Raw genomic sequence first — 25033 nt, 5'->3', positions numbered from 1 at the left:
TAGGCTGCCGGCTTTTCCAGAGTATGCCGTGGGAGGTGGTGTCTAAGGCTTTGTTGAAGTCCAGGTAGGCTACATTGTCTTTCAGCATACAGGGATGGCCTGCTTGTGTGTCTTCAAGATTTCTTTTTTAAGGTATGTATTGGTTAAAGTATGTATTATCTGTTAATTAAAGTTAAAATATGTATTGAAGTTTATGAGAAACAGGATTTTTTCTAATACTGTGCTGCTCAGCAATAGCTAAAGTGTGTTGTCTATGCAGTTTCCCAAATCAGCAGCACAAATCCCAAAGCACACCCCCATACTGGGTACTGTGAAGAAAATTGACTGCCCCAGCCAAACCAGCACACTGGGCTAATCTGCCAGTTCCTTATTGAGCAATATAAAACAATAAGTGTGGAGTGACCTCCTGGCCCTGCAGTGCCAGTCAGGCTGTGCTAAAGTACACCTGGCCACGCATTCCTGCCTCAGCTAAGGACCTGCTTCTCAGTATGAAGAGCAAGCTTTGGGAAGGGGTGTGGGCTTTGAAGGTCTCCTTTGAGTGACTCTGAAGTTAAGGACCTGGCAACACCCCCTGCTTGGAAATTGTGTAGGGAAGTGGGCTTATCTGCAGTGCCTTTACCCCTGTGGAAAGGAATTGCAAATTAAGCGAAAAAGTTTTCAGGTACCGCAAAGAAAAACCAGCTGCTTTTAGAACTCTCCCTGTGGAAAATGATTTGTTTTCTGTAGAAGGTACTTTTCTTTGAGGAAATGGTGTTTCAGCAGGTGTTGAAGCTGAAAAGCTTCTCCCAGAGGCCAGAAGCGATTGTCTTGGCTAGGTCAGGTTGTTGTGCAGCCCTGTCCTGTCACTGGCCTCTTTGTTACTCACTGCTGAACGGGATTTCACCGTCAAGCTCTGCTGCTGCAGTTAAGTGTTCAGTGATATTGCTTCCTGCAGAGCTCTTCCAAAGTAAATCCAAGGTTTCTTTTTTCCCCTCCCCTTATGATTTCCTTCCAATCATATTTTCCTTAAGGAAAGCTGCCAAATGACAACTTCTTTCTAAGCAGCAGTTTCAACTTTTCTTTTAGACACATAGTTTCAGAAGAATTTTACATCAATGCTTTTTTACTTACTTAAATTTCTAGTTTCATTATTGCATTCCTGCTCTCATTTCAGTAGAGGCATATAGGAACTTCATGGATTTAACTCAATTAGCTTAATTTACTACCCTGATACATTTTCAGTAGGCATGGTGTTGATGCTAGATTTCAGCTGGAGTTCTGGTGGAGCATTTGTAGATAGGATGGTAGTGTCCCATCAGTCTGTTTGGCCCTTATTTCTTTTGCCAGATATCAGTGTTTAGATAAAACATTTCCCTTCACAGCTGTGAGATTTCAGAGAGAAACAGTTAAAAACTGGTGTCATTTTTTCAGTTTGTGTTGAAGATGCACCTTGTGGTACACTTGCCTGTCTGGCAGGCCTAGGATTAGTTCTGTTCATCTTTTACAAGGCACTACCCTTCCAGGCAGCTGAAAATACATAAGTGCTTGAATCTTCTGGGGTTATCTCCTTTTTCAAGAAATGAACACAGTTCATGAAGAGAACTAAATAAAATAAATGGTTTGAAAAAAGTGAATCCAGCTAGCTAAATGTAAGAGTTATTCAGGATTGTGGAGACATCAGTGGAATCTTTAGCTACAAATAGGGGGTTTTTTTTTCAATGTGGGTTTAGCCAAAGTTTTTGTTGGCAAAAACATGCTATGTAGTGTGGTTAGGAGGTTTTCTCTGTGTCTCTGTGTAATGCTTTGTATTGCTAGACATAATATGGTGAAGTTTAAAACTTTGGATAGAAAGCATATTTGTGTTTTTATGAAATGTGATAGCTTTGGATGGAAAGCATACTGTTTCTATGGGAACGTCTGTTTTGATATTAAAATTCTTGTGAGTTCAGAAGCTCAGTCTTAATTTCATTATTAGAATTGTAAGTTCTGATTTATTCTTGGCAACAAGAAAAATAATTTTGCATTTATGTAGTAGAACAGATTCCAGGTATTCTTTTGTTTCAGAAAAGCTGAAACTAGTGGGCTAAATCTTGTGGATAATAGGAATCTTCTCTGATATTTCTTCTCCTTTATATAGGCATTGTGCAGCTGAAGGCATTGCTGATGATAGAAACCCTAAATATGCCTTTAGTCCAAAGGCACTGAGTTTATAAGTCTCTTTATAAAAAAGACGATTGTAGCAAGAAATATACAGACTAAACAAACATACAAGGCTGCAAATGAAGAGAGACTGATGTTATGGGGTGCTGGCAGCAGGTTAAGCTAGATTCATTGGGCAGCAGTGTGTTTTGCTAGGTCCATTGAGTTGGGAGTAGATGGCAAACCAAGCTCTTGGGACCTTGTGCTGTCCCAGAACCTATGAGCTGTTCTGGAAAGTACAAGTAGGGAGAGATAAAAGCCATCAAGAATTTAGGTAACATTGTGACTTCAGTGATATTCTTTTTACATTCTTGGTAATAAAATAATATGGAAAGATGGGAGAAAGGAGCTAGGGGTAGGATTTTTAGTTCAGAGAAATATGCCAGAGGCAAAGACTCTGAGTGAAAAAAAGACTCATTTCTCTGGCCTAACAAGAAGGAGGTTAAGTCATAGGGGATTACTTTTTATGAGAACTGTGGAGTTTTTCTGGGGTTTGGGGAATGTGATGTTTTTTAGTTTGGTGTGTGAAGGAGGGGTGTTTGTTTTTTGCACAGATTACTTTGTAAAGCTGAAAGTCTATGAAAACTCAGAATCTGAAAGCTGAACTCCAGCAAGCTAATTGGTGGGAGGCTAACTTTCCTTTCTTTAGATACTTTATAGAATTCAAATTTCTTCTAAGTCACAAGACAAGGACTGAGTGAAATTCTATCATCTTTATTATGCAGGAGGTAAAATTTGAATGAGCATTACACTTGGTCTCTGATCATGCTCTGGAAATGTTTTTTTCCTTTATGATTTTTTTCTTCTTTCCTCTTTTACTCTTACCCCTGTAAACTTGGTCTCCTCCTTTCACTGAGTGTGTCTGACAGGTCTATCATTGGGAACCAGAAATGCAAGCCTTCACTACCAGTTATGGAATGAAAATGGACAAACTACTCTTCAGGCCTGGATTAAAAATGGTTCTGGGAATATTGAAACTAATTAATGATCAAATAATACAGAATTTGACAAGATGACTGAGGGATGTTTATTATATTTGAGCTGTGGGTGTGAAGGCTTCATCTGTGGTAATCAGCTTTCTTGGATACCTCTGGGACTCAGAATGCTCTGCAGGATGAAACTGATGGGCACCTGTGTAAGCTGCTAGGCATCTGCTTTTAGTTTAGCTGCCTTTAGAAAATTAAGCTTTTACCTAAAAGCAGATTTCTCCATAAACTATCACACTGTTAACTGTCAAAAAGACCAGGAAATTTTTACCCATGTTTCAGTTGTTGGTTCTTTGGAGGTGTGCTGTGAATTAAAGCTACATGGCTTTTGGGGCTTTTCTTCCACACATCAGAAAAAAGTGGTAACTAGCCTTTTATTTTGGAGCTGCTGCCAGAACATGCCTACATTGATAATCTTCTTGGAGAATATGAAATAAAACTAATCTGCAGCAAAAAATTCCCAGTACTTTCTGTTTTGTGATTCTTATTAAACAGGGTTTTGTGTGTGCCTTTTTGTGAAGAAAAGCACATTGCAACAACCCTTATTCTTCAGATAATGTTCAGATGATCCTGTAGATCATTAACCACATCTTGCAGAGTTTGACATGTGATGTGCAGCACACCACGCTGGCATTCTTGCATAACTTCTCAGTGTGTTATTTGTCCTAACAATAAAAGGCCCATTTAAGTGAACTTCTTTGGAAGAATTGTTTTATATGAATTGTGCCAAAGTATCACTTTTGGAATGTTAATTGAATTGATGGTCTAATAAAAATTAAAGAGTCAGTTAAAACTGCTTGACCTATTGTATACTTCAAGTTTGAAAAGGGAAAGATTTCCTTAGAAAGGTCAAGGGCATAAAGGGGATTTTTCTCCCAACAAATCAGGGCTTTCTTGAGTGAATTTGGCCTATAAAAACAGGAAACACAGCCAAAATAGAATTATGAGCACTTTTTCCTGGTGAGAACCATAAAGAGGAGCACATTACTGGTAGTTTGTGCTATTGTTTATTTCAGCCAGTTAAGATGAGATGGGATCCTGCCACCACATACAAATCTTAAGGACAGGTGTCAAAATGGTGGGGCCAGACTTTTCAGTAGTGCCCATTGAAGGGACAAGGGACAGAAGGCACAAATCAAACCACAAAAAGTGTAATCTAAATATTAGGAAAATCTTCTGTACTTTGAGTGTGATAAAGCCCTGGAACAGGCTGTCCAGGGAGGTTTTGTATCCTTATCTGGAAATGTTCAAAACCTGCCTGGAATTATCTTGTGCAACCTGTTCTAGGCAAGCCTGCTTCAGCAGGGAGGTTGGACTTGATGATTTCCAGAGGTCTCTTCCAACCCCAACCATCCTGGGATTTGTGTAACTTTCCTTTTGTAAGTGCTCTAAACAAGCAACAAGCTTGAATCTGGAAAAAAATACAGGCAGCACTAATTTTAGCAAAGTTATTAATCCTTTTTAAAGGAAGACTTGTCTTTCAAGAAAGTAGGTGAATTTTAGTGCAGAATCTTCTACGTCTTTGGTATTTGTTGGTCCTTGCTGAAACATGTCCTTCAAATCTTATTTATGGCATATTAGTTAGCTTTAGTTTAATTGTTATACTTTAAGGGGAAAGGGAAGAAGTAGGCTAAAATAAATCTGCATATAGCTTTTTTCATTAACAATATTACTATTCTTATGTATAAAGTATAGCAGAATTTCCATTTCCAGTAAGTAATCACCCCATTTTTCATTATTTCAGATGCCTTCTAGTGATGCTTTTTGTTTATAATTATTCTGAATTAATTCCTTTCCCAGACATACTGATTGTAGTGATTTTTTTTTTTTATTTGTGTAGCAACACAATTTGTGCTTTTGGTACTCTTAGATAAAGCAGAGGAAGAGTGAGCTGCATTTCTTAATGCACACTGTAGGTGCTGGTGTAGACCTTCTAGGGGGTAGTTTGTCTTCTCTTGGCAGAATCTTAATAGCTAATTTAGATGCCCAAAAAGATGTTTGCTTTGTTATGTAAAGGAATGGAAATAAAGGATGAGTTTTTTTTTTCTGCTTGCATATTGCATTAGACAGAGAATCTCTAGTATAAGGCCTTGATGTTTAGTAATGCTATTAATTTCATCCAGCTTTTCCTGAAACCTGTTGTAGATTTTCCTCTTATTCCATGGAGAATATATTAATATCTGTTAAGTATTCCTGCATAAATTTGCTTCCAAAGAGAAAAGAGTCATGCTCTTTTAAAAAATGTGTCTAAGAATTAACCCTTTCTCACAGCCCTTCATTTACTTATCTCTGTGTATTTTCCCTAGATTTTTATTTCTATCATAATTTGGATTCCCTAGTAACAGAGTTTACATATATTTTTGGATGTGCTTTATCCCAGACACTGTTGAATCACTGGTGGTAGTTTAGTAGTCTTCTAAAAAAAAATCTCTCTTTAATATTTTTATTTATGTAAAAGGTACAGTTTAATCTTTCAGGATAAAAGTTATGCTGTGGAACCATAGCTCATAAATTTTGTATTATAGTGCCAAGGCATTTCTCTGCTTCCAGTGAGATGACTAGTTGGATTTTCTTGAGTAACTTTATCTAGTTGTCCAGGCAAAAATCAGATCTATTAAACTGAATTTTTAATATTGGATAGAATTCTATTCTATAGCCTGCCAGTAGATTGTATAAAAATTCTGAATGTGAATTCAGTGGGGACTAGGTTATAGTGACATAATGTAATGCCACTTCCAGATCAGGAAAATAATGTTACATTCCTCCTGTATAGCAGTGCACTGCAGTCTTGAGATCTGCCTTTTATTCAAATGTCATGGAGTTAAATGTATTAGAAAGCATCTTCTGCTTCACTGCTTACAGTCCATAAGGCTTTCTCACCTGTGGCACTCGGCTCAAATCCATCGTTGGCTCCTCTGCAGCTGGGACTTGCCTCCGTTGGGATATTATGATCTTTTTATGGGAGGAGATTTGTAGCACTTGGAGCTAATGTCCAGAGCACATCTGCCTTCCTGACCACCAGCCTCCAGGGGAGGAGAAGCAGCTCATGCAGTACATTTCCTTTATCTATATAAAAGCAGCAGTATAAATACCTAAATGCTGTCAGGCTTGGCTCTTACCTTTGGATTTAAGCTTGTGAATAACCTCTGTGATAAGGACTCAGTGTGTGTGTATATATTGGTAGCAAGAAGGAATCACGTGCAACATGATGGTGCTTTTACATGTTTTTGTGTTTTAAATCAGAGCGAAAATAAAAATGTTACAAAGACTGAAGTTGTGCTAATTGTTTCTATTTATTTTAAAAGAGTTTTTAAATAACCTCCATTTTCTAAGACCAGACCTAAGGGTGTTTAAGGAATTCATAGAAAATGATTGTGCAGTGTGCAAGTTCTAGTCTTTCTAGTTATTGATTTTGTGTCCAAGGGGTACATCTGTTAGTGGAAGTGTGGTATTTCTAGTACAATAATTAAAGCTGACTGGAAGACAGGGCTCAGTTTGATTTCTTGTCTTGCTTAAGTGAGAAGTGAAAGACTGCTTCTGGTTTGTGTGGGCTGTTTTCTCACACTGAGCTGCTGTTTTGCAGAAGGAGATTTAGAAGACTAGAATAATTCATGTTTGTAGAGTGGGGATGTTTGCAGGGTCTTGGCAATTTCAGACTCCTTCAGAACCCAAAGAACTTGCTCATTAAGTAAAAACTGCATAGATTTAAGGGAAGAGATGATTTCTTTCACAAGTTTGTCTTCTATTATGAGATTCTTGAGTTAACAATTCAGAATAAATTGTATTTAGAAGTGGAGTAAGCGTGTCTCAATCATGTATTACTTTGAGCCCACTTTCTTGACTGTTTTGGATGTTTTCTCTTTGGAGAGCTTTATGAAAGAATTTTCCTTTGTTCATTGTTCACTTAACCCATGTGGTTGTTATTTTCTTCTTTCATGTGTAGCTCTTTCTACTTTAAAACATGCAAGTAAAGCCCTTTGGGTATTAAGATCACTGCTCTCCTGTGTTTATGTTATATTCTGCTTTGGCCAAGACATACACATCTAATTTTAATAACTTAAATAGAAGCTGCTAAAATAGGGCACAGTTCATGCCATGAATGTTGATTCATATCTAAGTAATGAGTATAAACAAAATAAACGTCATCTTGTTTTTTAGCAGAGCTAGACATCTGTTGCATACTGAAGCTTCAACATATGCAAGTGTCTTCTATAATGCAGCTTTGTGAATGTAAAATACTGGGTGAAGGTGGAGCTGAAATGAATTTTATTGTTACTCAACTGTAATTGTTTTTGTGGTGGTTGTTTTTTTCTGGGGAGAAGAAGGGGGTGTTGTGTTGAAGTTTTTTGTTTAGTTGGATTTGTTGGTTTAATTATTTAGTTTCTCTCTGTCTCACAGACTATCATTCCATGGGGAATTTTGTCTTGAAGAAAAACCAAATGTTGGCATTTTTCTGGCAGATCAGGAAATCATGTATTCTGACAGCTCCTGGACATGTAGAAATTGGACTCTCCAGTCCTTTGTGACTCATGTTTCCACAAATTTCTATTTATGTAATCCTTGTTAATCCTTTGGGATGGAAAGCTTTATTTTTTTATCCCCAAGTAACCACAGATGTAGTCCAGTTCTTAACAAAGCTCCTGACTTCAAGGGAAATATGATAAAGCCACCTACAAGAAATAAATACCAACCTTGAACAAGGTAATGAAGAACCCTGACTTCATCACTCTCAAAACCTGACTCATATGTGGGCAGGAGAATTTTCCTGAAACCTTTAGGGACCTTTACTGTTTGTTCTTTGGTAGTCATTACAATGCTTGGTATATGTGCACAAATAGAAATCTCAGTTCCTAGCAAAATTGTTTCCCCTGATGTCCTTTAAAGGGTCACCACTTTACTGCCTTGTCTGTGAACAGAAAGAAATGTTGTTCCCCTTTCAAAAGGGATCTTTGTCTACCCTTGTGATTGAGAGGATGTTCCTGCTGAGGTAACTCAAGAGCATAAGGGTCACCCTTTGAACCTTCATCTACTGCAGCTGAATCCTCAAAGCTCATTTCTTTCTAATCCTGATTTCTGTGCTGTGTCATGGGTGTCATACTTTCTCTTTTCTTTCCTCTTCGAGCTATCTCCCCAGGGTACAGTTCCTTTCCCTCGCTGTGTACACTCAAGTTCAGACTCCTATAAAGCAGAAGGGGAATCTGAAAGACAGAAGCTAGCTGATACCTTGTGTTTCTGTTAATTCCTCTCTACTGTTCAGATTACAGTACTGTGCAAATCACAGTGAAAATCCTTGGAAGGTCCCTGGTTAATGGACTGAGCACTTCCTGGACAATTCGACAATCTTGTGCAATTTTAACGCAATGGTTGCCTGCCTCTGTAGCCCACCTTTGTGTACTTTCCCCCACTACATATTTACCTTAGGAACTGAGTTGTGCTGCCACTTAGACTATGATATCAGAGTAGAAACAGTACTTTTTCAGTACTTTATTGAAGACTGAAGACTTTTTTGCTCTTTAATAGTCGTTGTGTTTTATTCTGTCCAGACTGAAAGTAACAGCCTGTTTTGCATTCTTGTACATGCTCGACACTGAGAGATTTAAAACTTCTTCTGGTAGAAGTTGTGCCACTTCAGAAGTTGTGGTGAAAGCCTTTGAAGAGATGGTAGGTAAGGAGCATTCAGATCTGGCTTCTGCTCTCATAAACATCCACAGCAGCTTCATGGGCTACTTTGGATAGCACCCTCAGGGGCTGTGAGCAGGCAGAGAGATCCAAGAGCAGCACTGAGGTTGCTGTTGTCAGTGAATCCCACAGCTGGAAGGGATTGGATGCTTGGATGGGCTGTGGTCCCATCCAGAGAAAGCATTCACAGGGGCTGCTGCCTTCCAGCTGAGAGGTCAAAGTGCAGTAGGAGGCCTTAAGTTCAAGTCTTAGTACACTTTAAATCTAGCCTTGCTTATTTGTCAAGCCAGCCTCTTGCAAGGTCTTCCTACCCTTTTTTCTCTGTTAGGTTTATTACAAACTTCATGGTACTGAGGTCCATTTGGCTCAAAACTCTTGGATTTGTTTATGACAACCACCGCGGGACTTGGAAAATGCTTGTTGGTTGTGCTGCCTCTGGGTGGCTGAAGTCTCCAACAGGTCTTCATATACTTGATGGAAGACCTTCTGGAAAGCTGATGGTGCTGCAGATAGGGATACAGCTGCAGGGTTGTTGAACTGCTCTAAACATGGCAAAATACAGACATGAGAAGGAAGCGAAAATTAGTTTTTGATTGCTTGGTTTTCAGAATTTTCCCTGATGTTGTGCCTTTGTGGTTGATTTGGTGGTTCCTGCAATTCCTTTGACTACAAATTATTTGATAGTTCTTTCACTCTTCTTTCTTAACTTTATTTTTTTGAAAAGGCAAAATTGTTTAATTATTGGTTTCAGGGCTTACCACTTACTTTAACTAATTTAATAAAAAAATATGTGGTTGGAGTGGGACCAGATGGGTCCAGAGGAAAAAATAACTGGCTATAAGATGGAGATAGCTGTTCTCATGCAGTAAGTTTTCCATCCTAATGTCTGATACTATTTTGCCTGACACCTTGAGGACATACGTTAGTTTAAATATTTGTGTAGTTTTGGGGTTTTTTTCCATATGTAGAATTGTTCCAGCCCATAAGTGTCACAAGTGGTCTGTACAAGGAAACTGCTACAAAAATACATTATGCAGTTTTTTCTGCATGTTGATTGTGCTGTTAGGGTGACCAGAGAAGACTATCCATCATTCCTTTGATATAATTAGTTTCTTATGCAAGGTACATTCTTACTGTTTCTTTCCCCCTTTCAACAACGTATTAGTTATAGAAGTAGTCAGTTGGTAGTTGCCATGTAAAAGTGTCATGGTTTATATTATGCTGTGCAAGATTAGATTAGCATACAAATGCCATAAAACAAGTAATAGTATTGTTCTACTGCTTGGTTGCTGTAGCAAACAATTCTGGGGGCTGCATTTTATAGCTTAGGCATCTGAAGTGGGAGAACAGGGGGAGATACATGTTCCATTGTGGTTTCCAGACCATGGTATAATCAGGGTTTGGGTGAGAACAAAATCAGTCATGGTGCAAACTTCTATTGAAAACTTGGGGACATTTAAAGACTCAGTTGCAGTGCAACTGAAAGTACATCTTTAACATGAGTTTGGAGAAAAAAGCATAAAAAGACTGACCTCCTCCATCCCCTGCATCCCAATCTCCCTTGCCCTTACTCAACATACCTAAACAAGGGTATAGCTATTTTTTTAAACCTCCTTTTTTCCTACCTCCCAGATAATGAGTTAAAGAATTTCTTTTGCTGAGCGAAAGCAAATCAGAGGTTATACAAAATTTCACTGAAGCAATTTTCCATAAACTTTGCCTAATGATTTTCTGAATGCAGTTTCCTGAACTTTTGACCTCCCCAATGTTAGGTAACTGCTATTACCAATTTTTTCACTTTGCGGGAAAGTATTTAAATTACACGCATGTTTTTGATGTGAAATCCTCATTTTCGGTGTGACGAGAAAATAACTGAGGAACAACTATTTATTTTTTCTCAGCATTACGCCTGAATTTATAGACATCTGTTTCTGCCCTTTTTTCCAATCATTCGCCAGCCTGAAAGATTCCACAATTTTTCCTCATGTAAATGTTTCACATACTTCTGAGCATTCTCACCAGCTTCCTTTTACCCCTCTTTATAGTGAGCTCTGCACCTTTCCAAACCTCTCTCTCTGGCAGTTGCCAGAGTTTCACTCAGTGTTAAAAGTGCAGTGAGATTTGGATTTCATGTTCTAGCTTGAGGTTTCCCAGATCTATTTTACTGATAATGATGAGCACTGTCTTTCTTCTGGCAGCTGTGGAGTAGAGTTCTGATGTTTGTTTATTGAAGGACTTACTGCAGTTCTGTTCCCCACTGGAGGTGGATTCTCTGTTCCTTTCACAGAGTGCATGTCCATGTGCAGATGTGTTTTCCCAATGTGTGCTGACCTCCATTTTTCAGCATTAATTTCTTCTGCCTTTCCTGTTCCACAGTCATGTACAAGAATTTAATGATGAATCATTGATGATGATGAAATAGCTCCTGGTGGTCAGTAGCTTTGTGCAGAAGATGAATGTAACCAGATCTCTTCCAGATTTTCTATAAATGAAGGCTCTGTGCAAAGGGGTTATATGAAAAGAGTTGGAAACTGATGTTGATTTTTAAATGTTAAGAAACATGTAGTTGGCTCTTTTTTCTCTTTTTTTTCTCTGTTCATTCACATTTATATAATGACCTAAGGCTGACTCTGATGGCTGGTTGAAATCTAGTGTGTTTTATCTTTTTCTTGATACCGTCTTGGATAGTAAAACATACAGCATATTCTTCAGGTAGGAAGTATTTGGGGAATGTAGCAGTTCTCAATAGGAAGGAAAGCACAGTTTGTCTTCTGCCTAATTTCCCTTAGTCCTGTTGCAAGTACTGAAGAACATTATTTGCTTCCCAAGATTTAAAGAAGAGTCAATTTTGTCTTCCAATAAATGAAATTGAAGGACACCATCAAAGCTTATTTGAAGGTGCTTGGAAGATAGTCCCTGAAAGAAATGTTTTAACTGTTGGTTATTGAGCAATGACCAGGACAACTTAAAAGATTAATTTCTCTTAGAATGCATTAGGATTTTCTATATATTGTGTGTTTAATACTCTAAAAAATGTGTGAAAACTGGTGGAAGGACAGATGCATATCATTACAGGCTGGGTACCACAAGAGACCTTTCCTGTAAAGCCAAGGTACCTGGGAACTGTGGGCATGTAGCATCAGACTTAAAAAATCCTTCAAAACTTAAGAAAAAGTGGATTACTGATTTTGATACAGATTTCTGAATTAGATGTACTTGAAAATGCATGCTGGATTTATAGGAGTAATAAATTCTAACAAAACTTGAAACAGTAGAACTTTTTTGTTTATAAATGGTGAGGTAGATGGATGGGCCACCTGTGGGTGCAAGCAAGGTAGTAGTTAATGTGATGTAAATCAACTAGCGTGCAATTTAATAAAAAGAAGCCAGGGTTTTTTTGCTCTCTGCAAGTATGAATGCTGCATGAGCCTCCTTGTTCACTGGTCTCTACAGATTCCCTTCTCTGAGACTGAGCAAGCAGTGAGCAGAGCTGTTCTGTAGCACTGTTGCTCTCTTAGGGAAAAACAGAAGGAAAAACCTGAAAGTGCTGCAAATAACCCCTTTTTATCTTCACTGCTTCATCCAGACTTGTGAAATTGGTTTAAAATTCCTTAAACTCTCTTACTTGGTTAATAATGTGTTTTCCAGCACGCTAACATTTGCTGTTTAAACCTTTGCCAGGACGGGAGCAGTTCCATGGCCTCGGGTCTATGTACTGCAGAGGAGCGGCTGCTGTGATCCTCACGTACGACGTGAACAGCCTCCAGAGCCTGACAGAGCTGGAAGAAAGATTCTTGGCTCTGACAGACAGTGCAAGTGCTGACTGCATTTTTGCTATTGTTGGAAATAAAGTTGACCTCAGTGATGACTGTGCTTTAGCACCGGATGAAAACAGACCCGGGAAGTCTGGTGCCAGCTGTGGCTCAAAGGTGCGAAAACAAGTCCGTGCAGAGGATGCAATCGCGCTCTATAAAAAGATACTGAAATACAAAATGCTAGATGAGAAGGATGTTCCAGCAGCTGAGAAAATGTGTTTTGAGACCAGTGCAAAGACAGGATACAAGGTGGACTACCTGTTTGAAACTGTGTTTGAGATGGTAGTCCCAATAATCATACGGCAGAAAGCTGAGGGGCCACCGCAAACCGTAGACATCACGGACTACAAGCCAGCCAAAAGGACAAAATCAGGTTGTTGTGCCTGAACCATCTATGTGACATAGAAAAGGGGAGGGGATTGTTCACTCCAGCAAAATGAGGACTATGAACTGCTTGCAGTTGACCAGAAAGGAAAAGTCAAGGAATAAGTAGACTAAAACGGCGTATTAAAAAAAGAAAAGAAAAGAAACAATAAATCTTCTGACCATGAAAGGCTTCTGGGAAGCTCTATGTATAAAAAAATGGGAATGCAAGTGAAATTATGGATTAAGACTTGCCGGTTTCCATGGGCTCTGAAGACAAGTGGTGTGTTATTAGAATGGGTAGTGACAATCATTTGGACAGATTTGAAAGATTCTGATTTTTAGTGACTTGCCATTTCATGTTGCATGTAAATGATCTGTTGGTGTACTCTTGAAAACTTTCATATGATGATCTTTTCCCTTACGATTCTGACTTTGGAAGACTGAACACACAGTACTTTTTTATTCTTAAGGAAAAAAAGAAAATCCAGGTATATTTATATTTGTAGCTAATAAATCAATTGCAATCTTTTTATGTCAGACTTGACAGCATATGATTCAGAAGCTGAACTATTAAAATCACTGTGGATATGTACTGTTCATTTGGAGACTTTATTAATGAGAATTCTTCTTCCATAGTGGGCTTTCATGTGTTAACAAGCAGTATCCCAGCTCTGGCTGTTCTAATTGCAAGTTGCAGGAGGAATTTTTTTTCTTTCCTTCCATTTTTCCCTTGTAATTCTTTTTAATATAGGTGGGTTTTGGGGAAGAAATCAATCTTATTTTGTCTGTATTTTTGTAAAAACCTCTTTTTGGTGCCTTTAGCGGTCTCATTGTGTTCAGCATCTGTGTCTGTCTCTTTTCCCACTCCTTAGTTGTTCTCAGGCAGAGCTGCAGCTTTGATTTTTATCAGCTATGCATGACATTGCTACCTGGAGTAGTAATTACCTCTACCTGGAGGGAAGTGAAGACTGGTGTTTTCTGATGTGAAACAGGCTAATGCAGGAGGAAGGGAAGAAACTGCCTTTTGTGGAGTAAGAGGCCCATGAAGGAGCAATAATGAGGTACAGGTTTCTCTCCTGACTGCAGTAAAAAGGTGTGGCTAACACTTAATACAGCTCCTGGAGTTTCCCAACCCTCTCAGCTACAAAAATGCACGTAGTGACCCAGGAGCTCACACTGAACTGAGGCAGAGTGAAGAACTTCTAGTTTTTAAACACAACCTGAGATGCCCCCATTCCTTCCAAAACCAGCCAACCACTGAAGCCCAAGGATGCAGCTTGCATATTTTCAGTTTTGTGAGCTCCTGTGTGGGGACTCCATCTTCGTTTTGGGTGCCTCTGGTACAATTTTCTAAAACTAAGGGTTGGTGGTTCTTATTCTTTGTCACTGCCTCTCTCTGTCCCACCCAAATCACAGTTGTTCCATACATAGGGAGAAAATTCCTAAATAAATAATAAATTAAATTTTTACTAAATGTATTTAAAGCACTTTTTTTTTTTTTCAGAAGTTCATCCTATTGAGCAAATTCCTGCAGAGCAGTAGCTTTATTTTCTGCTTTCAAGTTAATTCATAGTACACATGTAGTGGGGAAGAATGGCTTGAGAGAGAAACCACTCAGCATTAAATAAAATAATCATAGGTTTGGGTTGGAAGGGATCTTTAAATGTCATCTAGTCTACTTCCCCATGCATTGAGCAGGTAGGTCTTCAGTTTGATCAGGTTGCTCTGTCCAATCAAAACTTGAATATTTCCACAGATGGGGCACCTACCACCTCTCTGGGTGGTGCAACAGGTGCAACACCTGTTGCAGTATTTTACCAACCTCATTGTCAAAATGTCTTCCTTGTATCTAGTCTGCACCTGTCCTTTTGTGGTTTAAAATCATTACTCCTTTTCCTATTGCTACAGGCCCTACTAAGGGTTGTAATCTTTTGGGTTTGCCAGTGGCTTGCAGACACCTACCAGTGTCAGAGACTAAACAGCACCTGAGCTGTGGTATTTTAAAATGTGTATAATTAGAAACCTTCTAGTCATTAACACAATTCCAGGGCCAGTATGTAGTCTTCCCTCAGGACTGGGAAGAGACAAACAGGCTACACTCTCAGTTTTGTTTGTGACCAAAGGGTTCTGCAGACACACCTGTGAGAAGTCCAGCACTGGCTTTTCTGCTTCTGTTGGCAGCTGAACCTGCAACACATGCTGATTGCAAGGTCAGGCATTTTGGGAGATGTACATCTAGAAAGCACAGAATAGGAAAAATAGTTGTAAGTTTAACATCCAACACTTCTTAAGGTATAAATATTTGCAATTTAGTTGCACCAGCGCTTGATTCATATGAGAGGTTAAGTAATTCTTAGTCTTTCTAAGAGCTCCAACTTGGGTGTTTTCACCAAATGAGATGACACAGGAGCCAGTCTTGTGTGCTGCACTCTTGCCTTTAAGGCTACTCTTGTCTGGTATGATGTTCTTGTTTTTTTTAGTGTTGCTGGCTATTGTTCCTTGAGAAATTTCTGAGTTATGATGGGATGACACTGTACCAGCCTTTGTGAGATCATGGGATTACAGGACAAAACCTGGGAAGTAGTTGTGTAATACATGGGAGCTGTTGAAGAGGTCAGTTGTCTGGGGCTGGGCCTGTTGTGGTGATGCTGCTGAAGCCAAGGGAAATCCTCCCTGCCAGGACTGCTGAAGGTGGTTGAAAGCATGGACTAAGGACTCTGCCTGCCATGCCAGGGAGGGGGAACTCATTTGACAAGCATTTATTCCCCCTGCTTCTCTCCCTGTTGTGTCTGGATTATGTGAAGTGACCATATAGTGAAATAAAAGAGGTGCTATTTTTGGCCATGCTGGGTGAATGTGAGCTACAGGCCAGCCAGTGCCTGAGGTGATGGCTGAGCCAGGCTGACCATGGGGAAGGATCTGTGCCAGAGTGGTTGAGAAGGATCCATCCTGCTTTCTGCCCTCCACAGGCACTGATGGTGCAAAATGGAGTCTGCCATGGGCCCTTGACAACCCCAACAAGGCTACAAGTCTTGTGGGGGCCACAAAAGAACCTCCTCTACCAGTGCCCATAGGGCTGGCAAAGCTTCTGAGCCTCTTAGCTGCATCCTTGCCCACATCCTGGTGGGAAGGCCTCCTGCCTGTTTCTGCTACTCTGTTAGTGAGTCATGGGGTGCTGTGATGTTGCTTCTGTCCCTTGTTCAGCAGGGTTTAGCTGTTGTGTGCACAACAACTGCAGGGCCATGTCCCCACTCCCCCTCAGTGAGTGGCCATGTCTAGGGGTGCCACTGGTCCCCATGGGGTTACAGGGGCAGCTGCTGCCTGCCCTTGGGTGCTTTTGGCATATTGGCAGTGACCCCTCAGCCTCTCCTCTGGCAACAATCTCACACCTCCTGTGCCAAGGCCATACTTGCTGTTTGCTAATTTTCTATTTCTGGCAGCCATGGACAAGCACAGTCATATAGGGTGTGAACAGACTCTGCTTTTTGGTCAATAGCTCTGAGGGAATAATTGGGGTCAGCTCACATCACTATGTTGACTTCACTTATATCGGTGTTAATACACTGTTGCACTAATACCTATAGAAGGGAAATATAACCTCATTTATCTTCTCCGGGCTCGGCAGCACGTTATACTTCACATGTTTTCAAACAGGAAAGTGTAGGAAGCATACACCATGCTTTGAAGTAGAAGATGTGGTCAAACCAAGGCAAAACATTTGTGGTTTTTTTTACATCCTAGGCTGGAGCACTCTAGTTCAGTAAAAGGATTGTTTTGTTTTGCTGTAGCTGAGTTTTTTCTGTAGAAAGGTATTTTAGCTTCCTGAAAGTGGATTCTACAACTACAACTGTGGAATGGTTTGGGTTGGAAGGGATCTTCAAGAATCATCTAGTTCCAACCCTCTGGCCATGGGCAGGGACATCTGCCAGCCACTTGAGCAGGTTGCTCAAAGCCCCATCCAGCCTGGCCTTGAACACCCTTGGGTGTGGGACAGCTACAGCTTCTCTGTTCAATCTACTCTAGTGTCTCACCACCCTCACAGTAAAAAAATGTCCTCCTTCTGTCCAATCTAAATCAACCCTCTTTTCAGTTTAAAACTGCTTCCCCTTGCCCTGTACACTACAGGTCTTGTTGAGTCTCCTTTAGGTACTTTGAGGCTGCTGTAAGATCTCCCCAGAGCCTTTTTCAGCTGAACAACCCCAACTGTCAGCCTGTCTTCCTAGGAGAGGAGGTAAACTTGCAGCTGAGAGGCAGTGTGACAAGTCAGTGTCCTTCCATGCAGTGGATGAGTCCTTCATGCTCTGGATGAGCTCACCAGGTGCAATCCTCTGTGTGCTGTGAGTGTTCCACGTGTCTGTGTGCAGAGCTCCCTGCCCTGCTCCGAGCCGCGATTGCGCAGCTTTGGGGAAACGCAGCTCTGGGTACATGGACCTGAAGCACATGACACACACCAAGTACAGAAGCTCAAGCCTGCTTAGCACCCTGTGAGTTTTATGGTTGGTTTGTCTTTTCCCTGCACTATGCTGATGTGTTCCACTTAATGCTGTGCTGGGACCACTCTGAACAAACTTGTTAAGATCAGCTTATTGAATCAGAGAAAATGAAGAGGCAAAGCAACTGTTGGTGGAAGAACCATGTGCTGAAGTTTTATGTGCAAGAGCAATGATCTTTGTAGGAAGATTAGGCAATATATTAGCCATGAAAATCCAAATAGTTTGCTGCTGTTGTTGACATAATCAGTTTTTACAGATTTGTTTAACCTTCACTTGAGTTTTCTTAAACACTGAATGTGCTGCATTGCCAGAGTTACATGCTGTACAACCCACAAGTGATAGTTGTATCCTACAAGCACTGCTGCCTAGCAATATGTGGAAGAGGCAAATTGTGTGTTCTTGGGTATTTGTTATTGCCATGTTTAAGATAATTGGCAAATATGGACTAAATTTAGCTCACATTGACTGCAATGCTTTCAGTACTAAGAGTTCTATTTAGCTGAAATAAATAAAAGTGTGATAAGTTTGTTGAGGGGCTGCCTTTCAGAACTAATGCAGGGTCAGAGAGCTCATCTAAAGCTCAGGTAATTTCTCTGTTTATGGCTATATCTAATTATATGAGCAGCTAATGTAGGTCAGACAGTGTGCTAGGTAAGTACCTGAAGGCAGCCTACTAGAAAGATGGCAGGGGACTTTTTACAAGGGCATGTAGTGCCAGGACAAGAGGGAATGGTTTCAAATTGAGAGTAGATTTAGATTAGATATTAAAAAAAAAATCTTTACTGTGAAGGTGGTGATGCACTGGAATACGTTGCCCTGAGAAGTTTTGGGTGCCCCATCCCTGGAAGTGTTTAAGGCCAGGTTGGATGTCACTCTGAACAACCTGTTCTAGTGAAAGATCTCCCTGTCCATGGCAGGGGGCTTGGAACAAAATTATTTTTATGGTCCCTTGCAATTCAACCCATTCTATGATTCTAGACCTTTTTTTTTTTTTTTTTTTTTTTTTTTTTTTTTTTTTTTTTTTTTTTTGTGGAGGTAACACTTGTCAAGTCTGGTTGTTATAATCTGCAATGCCACAGTTTATTTGCTTTCATCATTCTAACAACAGATTAAATACTATTTTACTTGTTCATCTTAAATAAGTGATTTTAGAGACAGCTTCCCTCTTAGATCTTTTTAAGTGCAATGAAACAAACAAGTGTTCCCCGGTTGAAGAGTTTGAGTTTCAGTGGGAGGAGTTTGCTGGGAGTGCTTTTCTAATTCCTTAGTGCAAACAATTTCAACAGAGTAGTCCATATGCATTGTATGGAAAAACACAGTTTACAAAATAGAAATCACCAACGAATAGAGATGTAGAAAAAAAGGGTTTATTTATGATACAGTGAGGTTGGAATGTAATAATAAAAGCCAAGAAGCACCTGAAGCAGGAGTGAGGTGAGTTACTGAAAAATCACTGTCATTGCTATAAATATTAATCAGATTATGTGAACATGAAATTTGTAGCTGATCCTTTTTTCCCTCCTCTCTTGCAGTGCTGACAGACAACTTTGGGCTAAATTGTTTCTCTCTAGAGAAGGAAAGAACTAGCCATTCTGGCAATTATCACCCCTTTTCTACAGGAAAAGATGATGCCAAATAAATTCCTTGCTTCCCTCCCCTTTGCTTTTGCAAGGATGACTCTGCAGGTTGGGATGGTGGCCATGCCATTGCCACTTGTCCCCAGCTGTCAGGACAGGACACGTTAAAGAGCCAGCTGGCAGGGCTGCCAGTTCTGTGTTGGAGGGTCATGTGGCATCCAGCACTCCTGCACACCCTACCCTGTGTGCTGCTCCAACATGATGTGCCTAAAGCTTGTTTGTGATGAGTGGCTTCATTTTGGAGGGGAAAAGGTGCAATGCAAAAACCAATTGCTGCTGCTGTGGGGGTGGTGTGACATAGATGAAATGTCCACAGCATGGTGGAGCAAGGGATTGTTTGGCTTGGGGTATGTCTAGGAAAAAAACACCATCAAGCTTGTAAAATAAAATAAAATGCTAATCTTCTTCATGTAGACTTCTAACCAAACTGAAAGAGTTGCTTTTTGTGATTTACTGTTTTTGGGAGCCTGTGGGCTTTGTTACTGACAGTGGTTAAGTGCTAAAGCATGGTGAGGCTTTGGAGGAAAAAAAAAAAGATGGTGTTGGGTGTGCTTGAAATGCCCAAGCAGAAAATACTAAAATGTAAATTAGGTTTCAGTGCTGGACATGAGCATTTTGGACCACAGTACATTTTCAGTATTTTGCAACAATTTAGGACTTAGATCATCCTATGTTAATTTATGGAACTGCAGCTGTTAGTGTTTACCGTTGTGACAAATACAGTAAATAGAAAGATACATATATTCTCTTCAGGTAAAGGCGGTGGGTATCTGACCAAGGAAACCTTTTATTACTGAAGTTCTTTTGGTGTTTCAAAGCTGTGAGTATTTCTATCATTTGGCAAATGATGTAATATTAGACTAGCAAAAAATGTGTATATATTCTGCATAGTGGGAGAACACACCACTAGATCTGTTCGACTTAATTTGTGTTAAACTTAACTTGCTTTTACAGACATTTAAAAAATTAATTTCCATTCAGCTTTTGAGGTAATAAGTTAAAAAAAGCACCAACATGATTTATTCAATTGTCTAACCACCTCAGAAGGCTCCTCAGTACAAGAACTATGTGATAAGGAGGTTCCTTATACTGCGAGAGACTTCTATAAGTTTTTCATACAGACTTGACATCTGCTGATATGGCTTCGGATGAGTCCTGCCTTGAGCGTGTCTCCCGAGGGCTTGCTTTGGAAGGGCTGGTCGATGGTGGTGAGCCAGAAGCTGTATTTGTTTGCAAAGTAGTGACAGGTTCCGCGGGCGCCGTTGCATTCGATGAAAGGAGTCGCCCTGAAATCCTCCAGGCAGCTCCCAGGAGAAACCAGCGACTGTCCTCCACCTTCATCACCAGCAGCAGTGTGCTAAGGGAGACAAGGAGAGCAGTGTTCAGAGTGCAGCCTCAGGCAGTGCTGGCATAAACTTACATGTGTGAAAAGAGAAAAACCACTAGAATTGCTCCCAATTCTTATCTCCAGAGCAGAAAGTTGGCCAGTCCTGCAGCTGTGTAAGGGTTTGGCTATGCTATAACTATATAAAGCAGCTAGCCCATGTGCTGATGCCTCTTTGAAATCTTCTAATAAGCATCTTTTCTGTAGTTAAGATTTTCACTGTTGGAAATTTTAGAATTGGAGAATCATTTAGGTGGAAAGGGCCCACTGGAGGTCACTTCCCCCAGTTCCCTGCTCAAAGCAGAGCTGACACCAAAGTTGCCCTCAGTTGTTCCACAGTGGAGTTGTTAATACCTCCAAGGATGGACCTCCCACAACTTGTCTGCACCATCTTGCTCCTCTGTTTTACTACCCTCATTAAGAACAATTTTTCACCATATATTTAATTCAAACTTCTCAAATTATAAAGTCTTACTCTGCATTGCATGCGAGGAGCACTGCAGAAACAGAATTGGCTTCTATACAATAACTAGTTCCTTGTATTACGTGGTTTTTTAACACCAGAATCATGCATCTTTACACCACTCAACTGTTGCCTTTGACAGGTACTGTGATAATGAACTGAATGTTGCTTTTCTTCTGTCAAAGGCATTACTAACAAAATGGGCACTTTTTCTGTCCCTTTAATAAATACACAGCTGTCTTCTTAAGCTATACTGTAGAATTTTTGTTAGGAACTGAAAGAATCTGTACTATAAAAGAAAGCAGCTGGAAAATAAAGTTCTTAAACAGTTTTGTAAATGTAGGGAATGTAAGAGGCAGCATAAATTATTTCAACTTTGAGGCCCCTGCAGTTGGAGCTGGAAAGCAGATAGTAAACCCTGCTGATGCTATTTGAGCCCTGGTGTGGGAGCAGCCCTGCTTGGCAACCTCAGGATGAGCACTGGTATTCCATGCTTGGTCTGTAAGCTCCAACTCCATGCCTATAACATCTCTTCTGGTGTTCACTACGGCTTTTTATCCTCCTGCAATGCTTACCCATATAGGATGTGTGATAGTGGAGTGCCCTTGCTACATGAAATCTCACTGACTTCTCTGGCTCCTCTGTTTTGGCAGAGTCTGTGCTGACTGAGGATTGTCCCTTACTCAGGGGAAGGAGGTGACAAATTTAAGCCAAGGAATTAAAACAGCATGTACTCTGAGAAAACCACAAGTGTGCTCTACTTCTTCCACAGCTGCCTGAGAAGCAAAAATGCATACACCAAACACTTCATTTGCTCCACAAGCTAGCTGGGAAAATGGGGATTTTTCTCACAGTGCTGACAGACTTTGTTCTGGCAAAAAGTTCTTGCTAAGGTGACAACTTTGCTCTTAACAATGCTCAGTGTTTACATGGGGCTCTGAAAATATTTAATTAATTCTTGGCATTCTTGTGAAGGAACTATGAGATTGGTATCAGGGCTTTTTATAGAAGCAAAAGAAAGGTCAAACACAGGGATGGTAAAAAATTTGACCTACTCTCTCAAAATGTACGGATTTTTTTGACTTTTGACATAGAAATGGTTTGTGGGTATGATTGATTATTGTTCTTTTATGATGTCTTCTGCCACAGAAATCTTGTTTCTTTTCCAGTACTGTTTACTTCAGGATTCAGCCCAGTCTTCAAAAAATTAACAACATGGGCATGCTGCTGCAGGTTTTGACTCTTGTGTTCATCAAGCAAGTCAGAAAAATGAGCATCTGTCAGACCATTCACTGACATTTTAGATGCTCTTTACCGTGCTAAGCTCTCTGGGGCTCATATTATCCCTCTGTAGAGTCTTGCAAAAATGGTCAGGCCCTTCAGTAGGTTTTCTGCTGTACACCCAGCACTAAGTTTTTCTGTAACATCCCATTTCCTAATTATAAGATCACAAGATTGAAGAGCTCACGTACACAATGGGATGTACAGCTCAGCTCTTACTGCCAACAACACTGAAACTTAATTTTTCAAACAATCAGAGGCTGTCTCTCTTTCCAGAGTAAGTGAAAGACTTTGGCTTCAAAATCTTCGACCAAAGCACCAGCGATTTTTAAATTTCGAAAAGAATGGAAAAAGAATGTTGTTGCTTTTTCTTTTTTCCCCCTAGATCAGCTTCTTAGTAGTGATGTATGTAAATAACTCCAAATCTTTAGCTGTGACAATGCTCTGTATGCTCCTGTTGCACCTCATTGTAATTTTATTTGTTAAGTCACAGCTGTCCTTTAATTGTGTTCTGAAATGCTATTTTGTACATAAAGTAAGGTCTCCAGATGCTACTCTGACAAGAGACAATTTTCTCTGAAATTCACAGAAATTTTCATCTTCCTAAAAATTACTTTTGTAGTTCCCTGGTTCCCCAGTATGATGCATGGTTTTGGTCTTGCTGCCTCTGAAGTGGAGCAGCCTTACTAGTACCAAACATTCAAATTTAAAAGCCATTGCTGCACAAAATGTGACCCTGGAGACCCAATACCATAAGGAAGGAATATCCAATCCACAAACTGCGCCAGCCTTCAGGGCAGTGAGGAATAGAAGCTTCTTGGCTGTGGACAGCAATTGCCACAGCTGGGGCCTCACAGACTGAACAGCGACTGATATATGGCTTAATGTCTTCTTCTGCCACGGGCATCATTGGGAGAGGTGCTGTGGTTGAGAGCCAGTAGGATTTATCATTTCGACTTGCATAGTAACAAATGTCCCCAGGGTTACAGTAGAGGAATGGCATGGTGCTAAAGCGAGACAAACACGAGCCAGCCAGCCCTGTTCAAAAAGAAGAAGCAAAAAGCAATCATTCTCACAGAAGACAATGCACACTTCCAGCTTCCTGCTCTTTCCCAAGTACCTGCCAGGAAAGCCCCGTGGTCCAGAATGTTTTGCTGGCTTTACAGGTGCCCTCAAGCAACACTAATGATTTGCAGGAGCTCTCTCAGGGCCACTCCATGAAGACATGCAGTTTTTATATTCTCGTTTTGGTGCTTCCTAAGCCTGTTTGTTGTAGTCCCAGCCTTTGGAATCCAGGCTGCTGCCCCCTGTTTAGGTCCACTCTGGCCAGCTATGGACCGCAGCCCACATGGTCTTACATGGACGAAAGCAAAAGACCGGAAGTGCTCTTCTCCATGTGGGGATGAATGTCCTCTGTTTATTGCCTTGAGAACCACCAGATGGAAAAACCCGCACGGGAAGAGACCTCATAGCTCATGGCGGGAGACACTTATATCCGGGGAATGGGGGGCGGAGGAGAAGGACCACGGCCAATGGGATACCAGTAGGGAGGGGTGAGGGGAGGGACTAACCAGGGAATAGACCACCAGGGGGGTATTGGGGACAGGGGTGGCTGAGGGAGAAGCCCTGTGATAGGAGAGGGGGAAGAACAAACCATGTGATATAACATAAACTATTCAGTGCAATATAAAGACTACTCTGTGCAAATCTCTAATAACGCAGTGCAAAACAACTAAATAAACTAGTGCAATACAACAAGCAGTATTTGTACATACCTAGATCCTGGTTGTGTGCTTTCTCTTGTCCTTCAAAATACAGCAGGCTGTATCCACTCCAGAGTTTGTTCATGCCCACTGGGCACATTGGCTCTTGGTCGGACTGGCTGTGCTTCACCAGCAGGTATCCCATGCTGACACTGCGGCCCGGCATGCCTGGGGGCCCGGGGCTGCCGGGGCGGCCTGGCTGGCCTTAGAGGAGAGCAGAAAAGAAAGAATCCTACTGGGTTTGTGCTCCCACAAATGATCTGGTGCTAGCTGATATTCCAGCTAAGCTGCTGACAAACAGCTTAATGGCATGATGCCTTTGCTTTATGGTAAGTTTTTGTTAGAAGAGCTGCAGTTCTAGGATTATAACAGTTGCTGGATCAGGCTCCCTGGTTTCTAACATAATGCATTTAACACCAGAACTAGGGAAAGTCACAAATAAAGTTCTGATGAATTTGAGCATACAGGGATGAGCAGATTTTTCCTTTAAAATATTTTCTTAGTCCAAGATTAACCAGTGGTTGTTGGACTTCTTGCATTTGACTCATACACTTGAAACTATGCTCTGGAAATACCTCTTTTTTGTGTGCGTAGCTAACTAAGATAGTAATAGTTCTGCTCTTTGATTTGATAAGGACACAGGTATTTCCTTTGCAGATACATTCCCTTAAACTATCCAAGTTTCACCTACCCAGCCATTCATCTCCATGAATGTAACTGTTAGTTAAACACTAGGCTGAAAATACTTAAAGAGAATAAATACACTCAGAATGAAACAAAGTCATGAGTGGACTGATATTTACAGCTATCAAAATTTATTCTGAAAATACTGCTCTAAGGTAACTCTTAACATTTAATTAGTTGTCCCTTGTGAAGTATCTATGAAAACAGATGCTCTCCTCCCCTCCCTTTCCCTCTCCTCCTGCACCTTCCTTTTGCTCCCTGCCCCCTTCTCTTGTCCCCTCCTCTCTCTCCTCTCATTTCCTTC

At 40.6% G+C, this 25033-nt stretch overlaps 2 protein-coding genes across 3 annotated transcripts in view; one reads left to right on the top strand and one right to left on the bottom strand.

Annotated features, from left to right (window-relative positions):
* The window catches only part of RAB20 (RAB20, member RAS oncogene family), a 28192-nt gene extending 14636 nt beyond the window's left edge, over positions 1 to 13556 (top strand). Inside the window, exon 2 of the mRNA XM_054655138.2 lies at positions 12525 to 13556. Within this exon, the coding sequence (XP_054511113.2) occupies positions 12525 to 13045 (521 nt within the window). The 3' untranslated portion in view covers positions 13046 to 13556. The remainder of the gene's footprint in view (positions 1 to 12524) is intronic.
* A 5306-nt stretch (positions 13557 to 18862) lies between these two features.
* COL4A2 (collagen type IV alpha 2 chain) overlaps positions 18863 to 25033 on the bottom strand; it is a 142306-nt gene continuing 136135 nt past the window's right edge. For both annotated transcript variants that reach the window (XM_077173309.1, XM_077173310.1), the window contains exons 46-48: positions 24058 to 24249; positions 23034 to 23320; positions 18863 to 20511 (exon numbers count right to left, since the gene is read on the bottom strand). In XM_077173309.1, the coding sequence (XP_077029424.1) occupies positions 20257 to 20511; positions 23034 to 23320; positions 24058 to 24249 (734 nt within the window). In that variant the 3' untranslated portion in view covers positions 18863 to 20256. The remainder of the gene's footprint in view (positions 20512 to 23033; positions 23321 to 24057; positions 24250 to 25033) is intronic.

Source organism: Agelaius phoeniceus, chromosome 2 (assembly GCF_051311805.1).
Source record: "Agelaius phoeniceus isolate bAgePho1 chromosome 2, bAgePho1.hap1, whole genome shotgun sequence".
Taxonomy (NCBI): Eukaryota; Metazoa; Chordata; class Aves; order Passeriformes; family Icteridae; genus Agelaius; species Agelaius phoeniceus.
This window is presented reverse-complemented; position numbering and strand designations above follow the sequence as displayed.